At 35.8% G+C, this 20346-nt stretch overlaps 1 protein-coding gene and 2 long non-coding RNA genes across 8 annotated transcripts in view; 2 read left to right on the forward strand and 1 right to left on the reverse strand.

Annotated features, from left to right (window-relative positions):
- LOC125668409 (uncharacterized) overlaps window positions 1–18234 on the forward strand; it is an 85395-nt gene extending 67161 nt beyond the window's left edge. For 2 of the 5 annotated variants that reach the window (XM_048902555.2, XM_056162662.1), the window contains exons 10-18: window positions 1–36; window positions 146–323; window positions 691–849; window positions 2624–2779; window positions 3413–3500; window positions 4480–4555; window positions 10549–10587; window positions 12362–12550; window positions 13759–18234. The exon at window positions 1–36 is cut by the window's left edge and continues 131 nt beyond it. In XM_048902555.2, the coding sequence (XP_048758512.2) occupies window positions 1–36; window positions 146–323; window positions 691–849; window positions 2624–2779; window positions 3413–3500; window positions 4480–4555; window positions 10549–10587; window positions 12362–12550; window positions 13759–14640 (1803 nt within the window). In that variant the 3' untranslated portion in view covers window positions 14641–18234. The remainder of the gene's footprint in view (window positions 37–145; window positions 324–690; window positions 850–2623; window positions 2780–3412; window positions 3501–4479; window positions 4556–10548; window positions 10588–12361; window positions 12551–13758) is intronic. The other 3 variants (XM_056162664.1, XM_056162665.1, XM_056162663.1) reach the window with 2 other exon arrangements.
- Window positions 5199–6602, reverse strand: LOC130054132 (uncharacterized). The gene is made up of 2 exons (XR_008802414.1): window positions 6096–6602; window positions 5199–5584 (listed from the first exon to the last, which is right to left on the reverse strand). It is a non-coding gene; the product is annotated as an uncharacterized LOC130054132 (long non-coding RNA).
- Window positions 6702–9090, forward strand: LOC130054133 (uncharacterized). Of its 2 annotated transcripts, XR_008802416.1 has the most exons (3): window positions 6702–6968; window positions 7765–7930; window positions 8627–9090. It is a non-coding gene; the product is annotated as an uncharacterized LOC130054133 (long non-coding RNA). The 2 variants fall into 2 exon arrangements; XR_008802415.1 differs by having other exon boundaries at window positions 6702–7930.
- Window positions 18235–20346: the final 2112 nt, after the last annotated feature.

Raw genomic sequence — 20346 nt, forward strand, 5'->3', positions numbered from 1 at the left:
TGGTGCCAGGGGGCGCACCTCATCCAAATTTGTCAGGTGGGTATCAAAGGAAGGAATGGTTTCCCTTGAAACAGAATTTGTTTACAACAAGAAATATCACATGAAACTGAGGTAATTTTTAAAACAATTTTGTGTTCCATTTCAGGAAACCATCCAGTGGAAAACTTTACATCCAAATGATACGCATTACACCATGCAGTTGGATAAAAAGTCTGTACCTAACATGTTATTTGGTATTTCTGTGGAAGTTAGTTCTTCAAATTCGGATACCTGGATAAGTTCTGGAATTAAGTGGAGCACCTGTACCTACATGAAGAATGGTAGTAAGTATAAACTACCGACTAAGGCCAAGAAATATTCCATAATGTGCCATTGTAGAATGATATTTGTGCCTTTTCATATTGGTACAAACTTTAACCATCACAATGAAATATTTGTAACTACATAATCCAGCTGACCATTTGGAAAATTTTAACTGTTCATGCAAACATCAGGATGACTCAAATCTAGTCAAATAAAAAAAAATTGAGTGAAGTATTTGGACTATTGAATTTTCATCATACCGAAGATGTGTGGTATGATAAATTGCTGCTGGTCAATGAGGGTTAGATTTTACATCAGGTGTGTTTTTAATATAATTTTTGATTAGCAACTGCTATTTTCAAATTTACAATACTTTCCATGTTTCAGGGCCACTTGTAGCTCCCAAGAATTTCCGTCTGTCTCCATTCAGGTTTGAGAACAGTGTTAAAGTCGAGTGGGACCCTCTCCAATGTCACGAGTCAGATGGTTATATACGGAGATATCTGCTGACCTACTGCCAGGCAGAAACCTGGGGAAACTGTACAGGTACAACTCATGGCTTGAATTGTGAAGGGGAAGTTATTCTAACAAAATTTCTTTGTAACTTTTTACTTTGTTGACATGATGGTGTTTAAGATCTCTTACAATCATGGCCCCTGAAGCAAATGTTGGGTCACAATGTACTGTATATAGAGTTATTTTTCCTTTGTGTTACTTTGGCTATGTTTAGCTCACCTGAGCATAAAGCTCAAGTGAGCTTTTCCGATCACCTGTTGTCCATCATCTATCTGTACGTCTGTAAACTTTTCACATTTTCGACTTCTTCTCCAGAACTGCTGGACCAATTTTAACCAAACTTGGCCAAAATCATCCTTGGGTTAAGGGCTTTCAAGTTTTATCAAATGAAGGGTCATGCCCCCTTCGAAGGGGAGATAATCACAAATATGCAAAAATAGGGTGCAGCCATTTAAAAATCTTCTCAAAAACCATTGAGCCAGAAGAGCTGAAATTTACATGAAAGCTTTCTGACATAGTGCAGATTCAAGTTTGTTAAAATCATGAACCCCGGGGGTAGAATGGGGCTGCAATAGGGGATCATAGTTTTACATACAAATATATGGAGAAAATTTTCTTCTGAAGAACCATTGGGCCAAAGAAGTTTACATCTATATCTACATCTATGTGAAAGTTTCCTGACATAGTGCAGATTCAAGTTTGTAATATCATGGCCCCTGGCAGCTACAATAGGGATCAAAGTTTTACATGCGAATATATAGGGAAAATCTTTAGATATTGGCCAAGGTGACTCAGGTGAGTGATGTGGCCCATGGACCTCTTGTTTACACTTGCAGACAATTTCAGCCCATTTTAAATTTGCCCAGACACAGTTGTGCTAAAAGAGAGATAGGAGAAAAAACAATTTTGCCCAGTCTTAAATTCACACACTGATAATGAGGGTAAAAGGGGCAAAAATAAAAGGGGGGAATAGTTCCCTGTGTACAGTAACTTATTACCGGTAGTTTTATATATCTAGAGAATATCAAAATGATTTACACTGTAGCTACAATTTGTATTTTGCTATTTCTCAGTAAGAGATACCAGGGTTTTTTTAAGGTGTTGATTTCAGGGGCCTGGGCCTTTCCAATTGGGAAAAATAGTGACATTTGCTTGAAATTGGGATAAAATATTTTAGGGATGAAAGAACTCAACACTGTAGGGAGAAAAATAAACCAGTGCATTAAGGAATAATTGGACTCCTTTTGACTTACATTTTGGTCAAAGTTTACCTCATTTAAATAATCAGAGGCCAAAAAAATTAGGTTTACATGGCAATTTTGAAACAAAAGTTGTAATCTGTGGGCCTGTGAAGGAGATTTATGAACAATAAGACTACACTGCTTTGATCTGATTTCCTTATTTGGAAATTTAAAGCAAAAATTGGGGAAAACATCTGTTTTGTAGCATTGGGAATGGGGCCTTATTTCGGCCCCTTACAGACTCTTAAAAAAAACCCTGGATATATACATACATGTACTGGGAATTCATGTAAACATATCTCAGACAGACCCTGAAATTCTGTTAGTGTTTATGTAAACATATCCCATATTATAAACCGATGGAAGAACTCTAAAAATTCTGTTAGTGTTTGTGTAAACATATCCCATATAAACTGATAGAAGAACTCTGAAATTCTGTTAGTGTTTGTGTAAACATATCCCATATAAAGTGATAGAAGAACTCTGAAATTCTGTTAGTGTTTCTGTAAACATTTCCCATTTAAACTGATAGAAGAACTCTGAAAATTCTTTTTATTGAATAGAGGAAGAATCAAATGTTACGGTTTTCGGTAAGATACACCATACAGTTGTCCAGGATCTAGAACCTGGATCCACCTACAGATTTGTGATGGTAGCTGAAGCCGAGGGAGGATTAGGGCCCATCACTGATGCATTATACACCACAATTCCTGAATCAGGTATATGTTTGTCATGAGATAATATTCATGTGTAAAGTCAGGTTTACGGTTACAGAAACGTTAACTTCTGAGAGCTATATTCATGTGTAAAGTCAGGTTTATGGTTACAGAAACGTTAACTTCTGAGAGCTATATTTATATGTAAAGTCAGGTTTATGGTTACAGAAACGTTAACTCCTGAGAGCTATATTCATGTGTAAAGTCAGGTTTATGGTTACAGAAACGTTACTCCTGGGAGCTATATTCATGTGTAAAGTCAGGTTTATAGTTACAGAAACGTTAACTCCTGAGAGCTATATTCATATGTAAAGTCAGGTTTACGGTTACAGAAACGTTAACTCCTGTGAGTTATTTTCCATCTATAAGAAGATTACATCACTCTATTCATGTACAAGATTTACAAGAACCTGGTCATCGCAAATATTTCTTAATGCCACAAAAAGGCCTTCAATGTCCGCTGCATTTATTGAATGAAAATTATCTTGATCACTAAAATTTGTTCCTGGGAACCAGTTTATGACTGGTAAATCGCGAAATAAAATTGTCGTGAATAAATGTTGGTTTACAGTATTTTATCTTCTTGTAACAGAAATGTAGGGATGTTTAGAATAATTTGTTCATTATTTTTTGCAGTTTTGCAGATAGAAGAAATAATTGGCATCATTATCGCAGTACTGGTCGTATTTGCACTGACTCTATGTGGGGTCATATTCAGTATCAGGTCAGTCCATTTCTCAATGTGGGATCGTATTCAGTATCAGGTCAGTCCATTTCTCTATGTGGGGTCATATTCAATATCAGGTCAGTCCATTTCTCAATATAGGGTCATATTCAGTATTAGGTCAGTCCATTTCTCAATATAGGGTCATATTCAGTATCAGGCCAGTCCATTTCTCTATGTGGGGTAATATTCAGTATCAGGTCAGTCCATTTCTCATTGTGGGGTCATATTCAGTATCAGGTCAGTCCATTAATTCTCTATGTGGGGTCATATTCAGTATCGGGTCAGTCCATTAATTCTCTATGTGGGGTCGTATTCAGTATTGGGTCAGTCCATTTCCATATCATCAGCAATATGAAACTACGACAGTTCTCATACAACACAATTTAAACTTTCCACAGCTTGATCCATGAGATTAAATCATAAAATTAAAGTGTTTGTCAATTAAAATGTGCCATTTTTTCATAAAATTCAAGAACTTTACAAATTCACATGCCCTAGCTGTTCTTCCATAATGAAGTCTGGAAATAAAAGCTTTATAAGGTAAAATGTTGTACGGTGTGACCGTTGAGACGAGCGAAGCCCATTAACCTTATTGACATTTTATCCACCTCTTTACAGGTAATAAAAATATAAAGTTTCCACTAAAGATTTGTTTGAAATTAGGCACAAGCAGGAATTTTTTTCCAAACTGGAAATGATTTCGTGCATTAAGTGAATTTTTCCATTTGAGTTATATTGAGTGAAAATGAGTAATTCCAGATTACTCAGTTTACAAAAAGCCATTAAAAAAATCATTGTCGGATACTCACGGCAGATCTTGTTTCCTGCTCATCATAGAAGACAAGATCAGTCGAGGGTATCAACAATGTGACAAATTAGGAGCAACATCAATATTGGTTTGAGTAAAGAAACTGAAATCATACAAGCAAATGAATTATGAAAATATGTATAACTTTATCACTACTTGTCATTTTAGGCGATGTTATCATACAGTGAAGAGTAATCTACAGCCCTACGATATTGTCATTCCCAATGTCCCACTTCCTCCGGTGGTAAGAACTTTTTTTCATACCTCAATAGATTTTTTTTTTTCTATGTAAATGAATAGTCAATAAATCATGACTATGGAGAATTTCTCCTAGTCTTTGACGTTAGAATTACATTTTCACATGGATTTTGAAATTCTGATTTCTGATTGGCTGTTAATTCCCTTACCAAACTATACAGTATGCGGCAACCTTGCGGCAAACTTACAGTAAACTAGCGGCTAACTATTTTGTTCACCAAAAGCTTAAACACTAGTTCGCAGCCATTCGCCGGTAGCAATGAACTTGTGGCGAACAAACATGAAGTTCGCTGGAAGTATACCAGAAATCTTTCTTTACCATGTTTGTATATCACAAGAGATCCAAATACTCCCTGGTAGCGGTGAACTTGTGGCAAATGAAATTACAGTTCGCTGCAAGTATACCAAAGATCTTAGATTTTATTATATACTGCCTTGTAATGTAGGTGATCTGTCATTTTGTATTAACTGAATTCAAGATTAATCCATAGCAAGTTTTAAAATCTTACAAAGGAATTATTCTTTTTGTTAATGCACATTTGTTTTCTAAAATTGATATTATACTTAAAGCATTAATGGTTCTGTAACAGACTGCAGTGGCTATAAGCTAAAATAACACTAAACATGCCTGCAGGTTAAATTTTATACAATTTTATTTACAATACAAAAATTCAATCATCAGCTACCATTTCTGGAAAGTCCATTAGATCATGCCATTTCTCATTGGAAATTAAATCACTGTCATCATCTTCACTGTAAAAGATTGCCTCTTCGATTAATCGTTGTACCGCCTCAACATTCGCAGGTTCTTCCATACGTTCTTCAATATAATAATTTATTGAATCGCCATCATCTGATGTAACTTGTGACTGGGCTTCTCAAAATTCTTGTACATCAGCTGACAGCTGGACACTTTGCTTTCTTTGGTGGATTTTTCTTTTCAGAGTATGATCTAGGCCTAGCTCTCCAAGTTTGTCTACTCTTTTTTCTAAATGCTTGTCACTATTGCCATCGTCTACAAAAATGATTAAATATACGAAATCAATATATATATTATTTAATTATATATAAATATATTTAGTCAGACTGTTTATATCAGCTAATTACCCCCCCCCCCCCCCCCCCCCCCCCCCCCCCCCCCCCCAATGGTTTGCCTTCATCATTAAATACATTGCATGGGTATTTCTTTAGTAGCTTTATTTTGCTGAATCATTCAATAATTAAACGTACTATCTAGTAGTTATACCATTCACCTCAATACGTTTTGGCCTGCAAAATATTGTATGCACTCGCCAGCTGCAAGGTGCATGGTCATAAAATCCCGAGTTTTGACACAATCTGAGCATTTTAACTGGTAAATATAGTATAATATCTCACTATTATACAATATATACACCAGTTTGCTCAGATTGTGTCAAAACCCTGTGTCATTAATTCATATCGTCACCCGTATTATCAGTTTCTACCTAATATCAGTATAAGCAAATATATTATAACATTACAGAATACAAGAAACATCTACTTACCTCGCAAAGAACCGTCCATTTTAAATGTTTATAAAATATGTACTTGAATGCCTCGCAGTCACCAACTACTAGCTGAACTTGCAAGCAACTGTCTCACGTTCCAAAATGAAACCGAAAGTAAACACGGGGCGAAGAATTATAAAAGTTGTAAACCGAATACTTTGAATACTTAAGTTAGATTGATAATAACACCAGTTTATAAAACTATTTATCTAAAATAACAAAATCCTTTTGTAAAATAAAAAAATTGTTTAAAGAAAATGCGTATCAGCATGCTAAACTAATTTCGTTTTGTTTAAAATAGTACCTGAAAACTTTCGATTTCTTCCGTCTCGGTCACCCAGACGCTTGTTTTTATCAGATGTGCGTACGAACGAGTCGATACATCTTGATGATCAAGACTATTCAAATTGACGCGCGCTATCAATTCGAAGTAGAGAAAATTTCAAGAGAAAGCCAGCATGTCGAGAAGAAGAGTTACTCCCAGGGAGATTTGCCGACGAAAACAGTAAGTTCATCATAGATAAGAACATGCATTGGTTGCATTTGTTTGTGTAAAAATACATTTTAAATTTGACATAACCATCGTGTTATTGGACATTCACTTTACATGACACTAACAAACGTCAATGCAACTTTTGCTCTTGAATAAATTATGCAAATTGACCACCATATTGAAAATGAGTTATCGTTCTTTGCCCACGCTTCGATTCGTCTAGCTAACTGCGCAACTAAAAATAGTATAGGTAATTTCCGAATGAAGTATGCGCAGTTATTGCCCTTTGATAACTCTTTTTTAACTCTAACGTGACATGCAAACAGCAAAGAAATCGGTTAATATTTGGAATTTTGGCGATTTTTTTTAAAGTTATGGTAGGTTAAAAAAAGGGATTTACATATTAAAGATGCAAAAATTAAACAAGTTTAGACAATTATGTGCAATTTCTTCAGATTTTGTGACAATTGTTTGAAATTATTTAGGCTTTCTACTTTCGATTTCGCAAAGGTTCATTATGCGTCGTTCTATGGATTTTTGCGTCGATCACCCCAATTGAGATTGGGTGTTCGTTCATGATTGGATGTTTCTGTCTGATTAAAGGTTGTTTTTTTACATTTCAGAAATTGCTAGATCTGAATTATTACTTTGTAACGAAATATATGTATGCATATATCTGATACACAGTGCAGCGACTGCCAGTGCAATGTGATCATCTTCATCTGCATCAAACGCCCTAGTTCTGTTTACCTCCAAACAAGTATGACCCTCTGCTGGAAAAAAGTCACCATTGATCAATTCTAAGTCCCTTCTTTTCCTACTCGATTTCCCCCTCTCTAAATTTATCGATTTAAAGGGCAACACTTTAAAATTCTCCATAATTTGTACGTACAGTGCAGTTTCGCTACTAGCTACTACTTCAATTAAGACGCGTGCAACGTTCGTACTTGATACGTTTACAATATTGTTTATTTTGATATGCTAATCAAGGTGCGCTTGCGCACTTGCGCTCTTCCGGAAGGAGCATAGTAAGTGTAGAGAACGTTTGTTAGTGCATGATACGACGTACTCTGCTTTATGCAAAACCATAGGCCTATGTATTTTTATTCTGTATATATCTGTGTGTATACGTCTGAAAAGTTCAAAACTATTGAAATGGTTTTGTTTTCTAAGGGTGGTATGTGATACAATTCTCGCAGACAAAGAACTCAGCCCCCCTGGTATAGGCCTAGTAAAATCACATCAATTAGAGGAAACAGGGGAAACGAGGGAGGAGAAAGTCCAAGCACCTTAGACAGATGGTGTCATGTATCATATGGAGATATTGAATTTGAAAGTGGTATGTAGATTATGATGATTATAATAATTGTGTTTGTGCCAATAAATATCTAGGCCTATTTGTATTATAATATTCACAAATATGATTTATAATTTAATCAATAAAATGGCATTTATGCTGTTATGCAAGTTAATTAAAATATTGACAATAATAATTTAATTGGTATACACGTGTGGTAATTAATTTGGTTAGCACATCGGGCACACTCAGACTAGTAAAAGCTTGGTCCGGTCTAGTTTATTTTGAATCATGGTAGCCCATCTGGTCGTATTTAAACAACACATTTAACAATAAAACCAAAGTATATCCAACTGAATTTGAAATTTCTATAATAACATTAATGTTGACAATAACTTTAATTTACAGTACTCATCGCGTTTCACTCAATATCTTGATGTTCTACCCAGAGTTATCCTTCCTATTGTGCTCTCTAATGTACTATGCCCTCTGGTAGCATACTTTACGACAACAGGGAAGACAAAACCCCACTGTTTAAAATAAGTTATGAATGTCTTGTATGAACCAAGAGTTGCAGAAAAAACTTGCAATGATTATGATTTTGTTGCAGACACCTCTTGGTCATGCTTTGAAAGGTATAATCAGAATGAAAGATATTTTAAGAAATTAACACTATTCTTGTAATTTGAATTATGTTTATTCAAATTTGATTTATCTTTGTAATTCTTTTTCTTACAGCATTTGCCATTACACCATTGGGGATGGACAACATAGACATTCATGATTGTGAAAGCCATAAACACAAAGACTGGAACCATGTACTGTGCTGTTAAAGAAAATAGACTATCTAAGTAGACGTCAAGTGCATTATTTCATTTAATTCAAAAGTCAACATTGTGTAATTTTTTTCGTGGATGACATTGATTATTTGATCTGAATTTGCAAAAATTGGATTGAGTGGGAATAAGTGCTGTGATTTCAAATGAAAACCATGATAGACACATTGCTTTTTCATCCAGATGTAAGTAAAATCATAAATGCATATTGAAAATTCAGTTTATTGGAAATGACTGTGACTTGTGGGTAATTGTTTTTTTATTATTTATAATTAAAAAACTTATATTATTGGGAACAGTATAAATCTATGGCTAATTCTCTAAATTTGAAGTGTTTTTTATGCATATTAAATCAATATAAATTGATTTATTTGTTATTGATGGTGTTGCATATAGTCATAGATTATACTTTAACTTGGTCTAGTGTGTAGTTTTTTTTTGGCAAGGTAAAAGACACTTTTCATGAAAGAAACCTACAGGCTACTGAAAAGTATTATCCTTTTAGTCACTAGCTGACTAGCTGTAATTTTATTCTAAGTAATACTGGTAGAAAGTGGTGTGGTGTACCAGTTTACTAGACCATGGTGATAGTCCTTATGGTAATTAATTTACTGCTTTCAGTGGGTTAAATTACAAGCATGCATGAGATATGAAGAAGCAGCAGTGATTACATTCTTTTAAAAATAACCATTGATATTTTAAAAATGAAATTGTCATCAACTGATTTTCTATCATAAATCATGTAAATGCAAGTCATTCCTCTTTTAATTAACTGATATGAATGCTAGATGCAAGTTCATAATTAATGTGTTCATAATTAATGTATTTATGGCCATTGGGAGTTTTAGGGATGTATATTTGAAAGCTGCCAGAGGTTTGCCACAAACTATATTAGGCTTTCTGAAAATGTTTGCCAAAGGTTCGCCGCAAAGTGTATATGGCTATCATAAGTTTACCAAAGGTTAACCGCAAAACTTCACCAGAGGTTCACCATAAACCATTCCATATATGGCAATCTCAAGTTTGCGGCAAGTTTACCGCAAACTTCATTTGCATGGTAAAAAGTCGCCGTAAGGTTGCTGCAAACAATCTGCCGTAACCTTGCCGCTAAGTTTGCAGCAGATTCGCCGCAGGACTTCGCCAGAAGCCTTATTTTTTGGTAAGGGTTGGTATATTGGATGTTTCTAATATGGTATATCAATCTAATTTCAGAATCATTGTAAAACATTCATAAATGAGACTGTGAAGTTGTTAAATGATTTCTTTTGTATATATTTTTAAAGAAATCTGCATTGATTGCAATTTCAAAACAAGGACAGTGATTTATGATGCTTTGAATTGTTCGGTAATAATGAAATACTGAATCTGTTACAAATTGGGCAAGGCCAATTTCACAAAAATCTCAGTTGTAACTTAATTGGTTACTTAATAGATTTCTATGAATGAAATACTTTATTTACTGGTAATTCTGCCAATACCAAGTTAATGGTTTTCCCGAGACTAGAACTTGGCCCTCTGTTTCATGTCATGCCATGGTGTAAATCTCAATCACCCTCATATCCAGTCCATACGTATATATGGTAATAACCTTAACAAAGCTCTCCTGATATTTCCTCATATGTTTTATGAATATTCACATTTCAAAAATGAATAGTCCTCAGGTTTCATTAAGGTCAAGGTCAAATTTTCCACAACTGAACGTGATAAAGCTTGAGGACAAAATGTTTTGAAATAAAACTTGGGGGAACTGTTCTCTCGCATTCACTTTCAATTTCTCGCAGTTTCATTGTATACTATTTTGATAACTCTTTAATTGGGCTTTAGAATATGCAGCCTTCAATGCAAGCAAGCTCGTGTCTGGATGTGAGTAGCGCTCATTGCATGCTTTATATGGGAATGGGAGGAGATGGTCAGCTTGTATTAGATATCTATGAGGTTTTATACGGAAATGGAATGAGATGGCCAGCTTGTATTAGATATTTATGAGGTTTTTGAGGCACTCAAAGTGGGAGTCATGCATGTAGATACAGAAATTGATTATCGAGACATTTACTATTACTTCTGCACATATCTAGAGAAATTGAATTCTTGTGTAGGTTATTTCGAATCAGTCTGAGATTTTGTAAAACTACCCTATGAAGTAGACAGTATCTCTTCCTCATCTTCAATAGAACATTTTATATCCATTTTTAATGGCCCTTTTACCAAAATGAAGTAATTCTCAGTATTTCAAAACTGTATTTGGCATATAATGAACACTTGGACAGTGAAGGACAAAGACATTGAACTTTACGTGTAATATGTTATATGTGCAGCTCACACAAATTCATTTAGAACATTAATACCTAATGTAATAGGAAAAAGTCCTCTTTTTTTTTACCATTTATCTACCCTAAAAACTAAGATATATGCTCAAACTTATTGAAACTGACAAGAGTATGGCAATTAAATTAAAAAGCAGTAAAACAGTCTCCTTTACAGAATTTCAATGATAACATCAAAATGTAACAGTGTATTATAAATCTACTTACAACTGTCATCCACACCAGTTTTAAGATATTTTATGTATTGTGATGAATGATTTTAAATCACAAATATTAATTTGGTTGTGGGTGATGCATGTACTCTCTATATTGTTCATTAAAATCAGTTGAAAATGTATGCCCAAAAAGTGGGAAAATCCACCTGTTTATAGCATCTGTTGAGATTAGTTAAATTATGCTGTGAAATTTTCCATTTTCTAAACTATAATTAAGATAGTACTAGGTTTCCTTTCTATAATTTTTTTTTTAAATTCAGTGAAAAAAAAACATGAGTAGAATAGGTGTTAAAATGTATCTTCTTATACAGGGCTCTGAATCACCATGTATTTGCACCCTTATGAATACTGTGATTTCGTTGAATATTGCTTGCATTGAATTTTGTGGAGTTGCTTTTGATTAAATACAAATTCAATTAATAGCTGATATTTAAGATAGAACAGCCACCTCGCTGTTGATTGCACTTGATTTCAGGGTCTAGTTCAATCATGGAAATAACAAGATTCGGTGCTCAGTGAATATAATGAAATCACAGTAAGGCCTTCATCTGCATTGCTTGTATTATAAAGGGGCCGATGATTTGCTATACCTGATGCTGAAAAATATGCGACAGTTATTTTTAGTTTTAAAAAATTTCACAGTGTCACATTTTCTTCATCAGAGATGAAGATCAGTAATATGAAAATATCCTCAGTTCCTTTGTATTATATTTTTAAATGTTTAAACTAAATATGAAAAAAAATTAAATTACAAGGACTGATAAAAACTCTGAGGCTAGCATCAATACAAAGTTTGTATACTATTGCAATTAAACTGAAGAAATAGTTATGTATCTTATGAATATTTTCATCACTTGTCCAAATTATGCAAGTTTTCATTTGTAATTTTGATTTTACAATGATAGCTTTGATTTTGATTGACATTCGTAATTTTGTTTTGATTTTATGGTGCTAGTTTCAGAATTTGGTGGTCTGACCCCTCGTACTATCAAATGCAGTTTTTTTTTTTATCAAAGATGAACGTCTTACAAATGTAATCATTTAGTACAGTCTTATACAATGCATCCTACAATATGATGACTCTTGTCATTTTTAAAGCCTGACTTCCCAGTTCCAACCATTCCTCTTAAATCTCCACCAAAAGATGGAGACGATGAGGATGAAGATGATGAAGACAACAGCATTTACGCTAAGATCGAGCCGTATTCACACCCTTCCTCCCCAGGAGAGGGCGCTGCCAATGTTCCTCTTCTAAACACAAGCTACGACACTAGCTTAGGAAGAAAGGTATACAGGACATTTATAGGTCTAAAGTGATAGGTAGAAATATGTTGTTAGGTCTAAAGTGATAGGTAGAAATATATTTATAGGTCTGAAGTGATAGGTAGAAAAATATTTATAGGTCTGAAGTGATAGGTAGAAATATATTTATAGGTCTAAAGTGATAGGTAGAAATATATTGTTAGGTCTGAAGTGATAGGTAGAAAAATATTTATAGGTCTAAAGTGATAGGTAGAAATATGTTGTTAGGTCTAAAGTGATAGGTAGAAATATATTTATAAGTCTAAAGCGATAGGTAGAAATATATTGTTAGGTCTGAAGTGATAGGTAGAAAAATATTTATAGGTTAAAGTGATAGGTAGAAATATATTGTTAGGTCTGAAGTGATAGGTAGAAATATATTGTTAGGTCTAAAGTGATAGGTAGAAATATATTTATAAGTCTAAAGTGATAGGTAGAAATATATTTATGTTCATGCCAATGTTTTTTTCAGTAATAAATAATTGCTGTTTCATTGTATTATATTTCTCAGTATGAGGACTGTGGTAGGGGATCAAAGTTTTACATACAAATATATAGGAAAAATCTTTGTTCAAATCATGGCCCTGTGTAAAGTGTAAGAGGAATGATTATACATTGTTTAACGTCCCTCTTGAGAATTTTTCACTCATATGGAGACGTCACCATTGCCGGTAAAGGACTGCAAAATGTAGGTCTATGCTCGGCACTTACGGCCTTTGAGCAGGGAGGGATCTTTATCGTGCCACGTCTGCTGTGACATGGGACCTCGGTTTTTGTAGTCTCATCCGAAAGACCACTCCATTTAGCTGCCTCTTACGACAAGCAAGGGGTATTAGGATGGTTCCAAGGGGAAAAAACTGGGGGGGGGGGGGGGGGGGGATATGTACACTGTACATAGATTTGAAACCCTTAATTTTGTAATAGTGTAATAAATGTATAAATGTCAATGATATTCAACAGTTTAAAGATATTTTTATAGGCATGTGATGCTGCTTTTATTAAGATTGTAAGTCATATCACAGGTGTGCTCCCAATAAATAATTAAAACAAACGTCAATACTTGCACTTAGAAATATAGTGTTGGTTACATTTTTTTAATGGGAGCAGTCCCAGTGGTGATATTCAGATTTATTAGTAATGCAGTTCAGAATCTCAGCATTAGTGTTACATTTCACTGCTTCTCTTCTTCGCAGGCACAACCACCTGAAGATAAATGCAACTTATTCAGAAACAACATCTACCTTACCGAGTCCCTTAAACACGGAGTAGTGAATAGTGCTGAGACGCTTCTCTGTAGGCTTCATCCATCACATATCGCCATGCACTCATACAGCGGAGGCAAGCTCTTCCCAAGCGTCAGAAGTATGGCACCAGATGATGTGAACAGGGTGTTCAAGAATAGGACAATCGATACTGCTGCTCTGGCAGTGTGTTCACCGTACGATTGTGTGGATGTGACGGGAAAAGCTTACTCCATAAAGGATGTCTGTACACACGATGGAAGCGCCCGTGTAGCACCTAGTAAATGTGATTCTCTGCCCTGTACCAATGATTTGTCATGTCTATCGTTAAATAAAAATGGTCATGTGACTAACAGTGCTACAATCACGAAAGAAAACTATAATATAAGGCTGACTCTTGACCGTCGGAAACAGCCAGAAAACTACATTGAAAATGATACATTCAATTTACACAGTTGTTCCAAAGAAGATGAAATTCCTGAAGACTCTGATTCAGATAAGCTTGATAGCAACCAGACCTCAATTACATCATATTGTAAAGATCTAGCAGGCACAGACTTTACGAATGACCTGAATATTAATTTTCCCAATTCCGGATTGAGTGGGTATGTTGACTATAATCAATATAACATACAATCTGGCATTCCGCCAGCTGTCGACTATATTACAACCAGTGCTAGTCAGAGACTTGTTAACAATCCAAAAGGGCCTGGGAACCAGCTAAATGGTATACAGGGTACCAGACCAGTGAGTGATGTGGTTCGAGTTCCACCTCATTTCTACGGTTCTCTGTCTCTGCTGGATGACGAGGGTGGGGAAGTTACAGAGCTTTAAGTAAAATTTAGTCAGCCTCCATTATGTACTGTAACACCACAAATCACATGTGCAGTTTTGTTGATCAAAAAGGAAGTCTAAAGTCATCAGTTGTGACATCCTGATTGAGAGCAAGCTTACTAGTTTCTTAAATAGAAAGGTGCATACTGTCAAATATGGCTACAGCGAACACGTTTTTAATTAATTCATGCTTTTAACAAAGTAATTTTCATTCCCTGTAGTTTTAAAACATAGGAACTTAATAGATATAACAAGTTTATAACAAATCAAAATTATCCTAAGCACATTGCTGTAAGAATGTTTTTTCTGTAGTGGGGATTTGATCGCACTAAATAAGTAGTACGTAGTTTGATAAAATTGAAGATTCATAGCCAGCTTATATAGTTCATCTGGTTTCTGTTACCATGGAGACTTGACTGTGTCAAATTCTATCATGCACTTTATATCAATATTAATGAAAAAATGTATGTGTCAGATAAAAGGACTAAATTCTAACAGAGACGGAGAATTTTGTCTCTGCAGTAGTACATACTTTTCTACACTAAGTTGTGAGTTAGTTTTCCCTTTTCCATTATAAAGCCTTTTATTTCAAATTGATATTTTATGGTAACTTGAAATCAAATCATCAGTATATGGAGCATTAAGTTCAAAGAATGTTTCCCACAAAGTTTGAGCTGTCTTGTGCGGTGTGAGAGGGTTAAACTCATTCCAAACGATAAGATTCAAGAATAAAGGGATTAGTTTAAGACATTTGTGAGCAATAATCATGTTAAACATAATAGCAATCAAATTTTTTCTCATTACCTTTAAAAAAAAAGTAAAATATTTTATGTAATTCAGTTTAATAGCAAAAAAAAAAAAAAATTGTAGGTATGAAGATATGGTTTTGCACATTGCTGACATCAAAGCTTGCTTGCTGAGTACGTTTTTAGTGTGGTGCCTATCCGTGTCAGTTCTCTCAAGGAAGTGGTATTAAAATACACAGGCAGTGCTTGTACATGTACATTGCATTTTTACTGGACTTTTGTTTGTAGATACAATCTTGATATGATCAAATAAAAATTAGTTTTGTCTTGTACGTCTGTCTGCATTAATTTGGAATGTAATGTGTTTTATTATTGAATCGAGTACTGGTAAATACGTGTAGTATACAATGTACACACAAGTTGGTGTTCTATATTACTGCATTGAGAGTCTGGTCTACACCATTCACTATTTGTATAGTTACATGTAGCACTTTCCATTTTTGTAACATTCCCATTTTATTTCTGTATATATATGTGTGTTTATATCATATGAAGGGATCCAAAGCTGCCCAGATGCTATCAAATTCAATGTATTGTGTATAAATCTGCCCAGATGCTATCAAATTAAAATGTATTGTGTATAAGAATATTTTATAATGCTGTACAAAGTGCTCACATTCGAATATATTTTTGCACAGAATTTTAATTTAAAAATTTCAATTACCTCCTTTTACCCTTGCACTACAAATTGATATTTTTTTTAAAGCAAAAAATGCTAATGAAGTGCTTTATAAGTCCCAGGGGACGTTTGTTTGTCTAAGTTGTATTTCTGAATTCCTGTTAGTTGATGTATTTGTGGGCAATTTTTACAAACTTAGTTGCTTCTTTTTTTTTAAAGAACTATAAGTTCCGAATTTTATGTCTCCAGAATCAAAGATTTGGAACCATTAATTTAGTTTTTCATCTGTCTGTCAAAAAAGATTAATATTTGCTAGTAACTTTTTGAACAAATACTTTCATATTTAGTTTTATCCCACGTGACATGACTTTTTTAACAGCAATATGTTTTTTCGACATTGACCCTTAACCCACTTTTCAAAAAATTCAACTTTACATTTAACGTTTTGAAATGAAGAAGTGAGAAATCTTCGATATATAGTATATATAGTCTTGGTGACACAATTAAAGAGAGTGGTCACCAGAGCCATTTGTGTTTCAAATATGCATCTTTTCTGCAACTTTTTTTACAAGCCCTTCTTTATGGGCTGTCGTTTCCACAGCTAGTTTTTTGCTCAATTCTGTGTGAAAATAATAATGAGGATGTGTGGTTGAAAGTCATTTATTCCATCAAATAATGAATGACAAATAAAGCAATGCTGGGAGATAAGGTTACATTTAAAGTAAACTCAAATATTTCATCTCGGCAACATCGTACGTAAAACAATTGATATATAATTAAATGTAGCAACGGGGAAGAAGGTTTTCACAATGATTCATCATATATTCCAAGACCTCCCAGCCACATAATTTATCTGGAACTGAAAGAAGTGTATAAAAATATGTACATACAAGTCTTTGGAGTTCTCTCCATGTAAACCAAAAGAGAAAACAGCTTGACCATGTACTCTTTTATTTTATTTTTTGACTATATGTTGATTTCATGTCATGTATTTTCAGAATGACCACTTCTGAACGTTTTGATATATATATAGGGAGAGGGAGATTGGAAATACTGTATCAGTCATTTTTTTTTTTAAATCTCTTTCTCATTACTTTTACTAAAATTTGATATTGCACTCTCAAACTAGGTTTATTTCAGAAAGCAAGAAATATGTTACTACTAAAGTATTACATTTTGTATGGAGTAAATTTGTACCAAATAAGACTGGGGATTGTTTCTGTGACCCAAAAGTGTGATAATCTTATTGAACATAATAACTTTAGCATAATATGAATGTCATTATCACGGTGCTTGTTTTGATTTTTTGATGTTGTTGAGGCATTATAAAGTTTTACGGATATAATTACTCGTATGCACATGTTGAGGCATTATAAAGTTTTATGAATATAATCACTCGTATACCTTGTGGCTGTGTTCTGTTATTCCGTTATCTTATGTGGGCGTAGTTTGATAATTTGTGTTTATATTACGTGTTTATTCCAGAGAGGCTCCTGCAGCCTATCTATCCTCTAGACCAATTTAAAAATTACCCACAGAAAGTTAAAATTGTAAACTTTGTACAAATGTAAAACAGCACAGCTTACAATGTATAGCTATGGTTAGTCACTGGTAGGCCTCTCTATAATAATTTATATGAATTAGTACTTGCTGCCATTATTGCAAGTCAGAAATGCTACACCCCATAGTCCGTTATGCAAGCTAGCTCATTGCAAGTATGACATTTGATCACTACATTTCTTTATTTACTCCCCCCCCCCCAAGGAAAACTTGTTACTCATGGGTAATTTGGGGATAACTTTGGATATGATGTGAATGCCAGTTGATGACCCGAGACAGTCAATGTGCACACTGTTTCTTAGTATTGATGCAGTTTCTAGTTCCATGACCAACGTAAATACCTACTGGTTGTGAACCCATATTATTGCTCAAGTTGTCAAATATACCAGCTTTCTCTACAAACTGGCTTTTATTTGTATTGTATATGTATTGACACTTTGTATTGTATTTATACTCACATCTCTGATTTTTATTATTGGTTAATATTTGGCAGCAAGTTTATTACTATTATTTTGAGATATTGTCATATTATGTTTTGGTCTCATTTGACAAAATTTGAGTCTCATGAATTTAATTTACATTCCTCAATAAAGCATTTCCAATACTGTAGTGAATTGTATCTGGTATTTTTTCATTAGATATTACTTGCACTTACAAAATACGATGCAAGATAGTTAGAAACAGAACTTATACTTGATCGTGTCTCCCTGTTCTACCCACACGTTGAAGTGGTCTCTCCCTGTTCTACCCACACGTTGGAGTGTCTCCTTAGTTCTACCCACATGTTGGAGTGGTCTCTCCCTAGTTCTACCTACACATTGGAGTGTCTCCCTGTTCTACCCACATGTTGGAGTGTCTCCCTACTTCTACCCACACTTAGTGTCTCCTTAGTTCTACCCACATGTTGGAGTGGTCTCTCCCTAGTTCTACTCACACATTGGAGTGATCTCTCCCTAGTTCTACCCACTTGTTGGAGTGTCTCCCTAGTTCTACCCACACGTTGGAGTGGTCTCTCCCTAGTTCTACTCACACATTGGAGTGATCTCTCCCTAGTTCTACCCACTTGTTGGAGTGTCTCCCTAGTTCTACCCACACGGAGTGTCTCCCTAGTTCTACCCACACAGTGTCTCCTTAGTTCTACTCGCACGTTGGAGTGGTCTCTCCCAAGTTCTACTCGTACATTGGAGTGATCTCTCCCTAGTTCTACCCACACGTTGGAGTGTCTCCCTGTTCTACCCACACGTTGGAGTGTCTCCCTGTTCTACCCACACGTTGGAGTGGTCTCTCCCTAGTTCTACCCACACGTTGGAGTGTCTCCCTAGTTCTACCCACTTGTTGGAGTGTCTCCCTAGTTCTACTCACACATTGGAGTGATCTCTCCCTAGTTCTACCCACTTGTTGGAGTGTCTCCCTAGTTCTACTCACACATTGGAGTGATCTCTCCCTAGTTCTACCCACTTGTTGGAGTGTCTCCCTGTTCTACCCACACGGAGTGTCTCCTTAGTTCTACTCACACGGAGTGTCTCCTTAGTTCTACCCACACGTTGGAGTGGTCTCTCCCTAGTTCTACTCACACATTGGAGTGATCTCTCCCTAGTTCTACCCACTTGTTGGAGTGTCTCCCTAGTTATACCCACACGGAGTGTCTCCTTAGTTCTACCCACATGGAGTGTCTCCTTAGTTCTACCCACATGTTGGAGTGGTCTCTCCCTAGTTCTACTCACACATTGGAGTGATCTCTCCCTAGTTCTACTCGCACATTGGAGTGATCTCTCCCTAGTTCTACCCACACGTTGGAGTGTCTCCCTGTTCTACCCACACAGAGTGTCTCCTTAGTTCTACTCACACATTGGAGTGATCTCTCCCTAGTTCTACCCACTTGTTGGAGTGTCTCCCTGTTCTACCCACACGTTGGAGTGTCTCCCTAGTTCTACCCACACGGAGTGTCTCCTTAGTTCTACCCACACGGAGTGTCTCCTTAGTTCTACTCGCACGTTGGAGTGGTCTCTCCCTAGTTCTACTCGCACATTGGAGTGATCTCTCCCTAGTTCTACCCACTTGTTGGAGTGTCTCCCTGTTCTACCCACATGTTGGAGTGTCTCCCTAGTTCTACCCACACGTTGGAGTGTCTCCCTGTTCTACCCACACGTTGGAGTGGTCTCTCCCTAGTTCTACTCACACATTGGAGTGATCTCTCCCTAGTTCTACCCACTTGTTGGAGTGTCTCCCTAGTTCTACCCACACGGAGTGTCTCCTTAGTTCTACCCACACGGAGTGTCTCCTTAGTTCTACCCACATGTTGGAGTGGTCTCTCCCTAGTTCTACTCACACATTGGAGTGATCTCTCCCTACTTCTACCCACTTCTTGGAGTGTCTCCCTAGTTCTACCCACACGGAGTGTCTCCCTAGTTCTACCCACACAGAGTGTCTCCTTAGTTCTACTCGCACGTTGGAGTGATCTCTCCCTAGTTCTACCCACACGTTGGAGTGTCTCCCTAGTTCTACCCACACATTGGAGTGATCTCTCCCTAGTTCTACCCACATGTTGGAGTGGTCTCTCCCTAGTTCTACTCACACATTGGAGTGATCTCTCCCTACTTCTACCCACTTCTTGGAGTGTCTCCCTAGTTCTACCCACACGGAGTGTCTCCCTAGTTCTACCCACACAGAGTGTCTCCTTAGTTCTACTCGCACGTTGGAGTGATCTCTCCCTAGTTTTAC

The sequence above is a fragment of the Ostrea edulis genome, chromosome 4 (assembly GCF_947568905.1).
Source record: "Ostrea edulis chromosome 4, xbOstEdul1.1, whole genome shotgun sequence".
Classification (NCBI taxonomy): domain Eukaryota; kingdom Metazoa; phylum Mollusca; class Bivalvia; order Ostreida; family Ostreidae; genus Ostrea; species Ostrea edulis.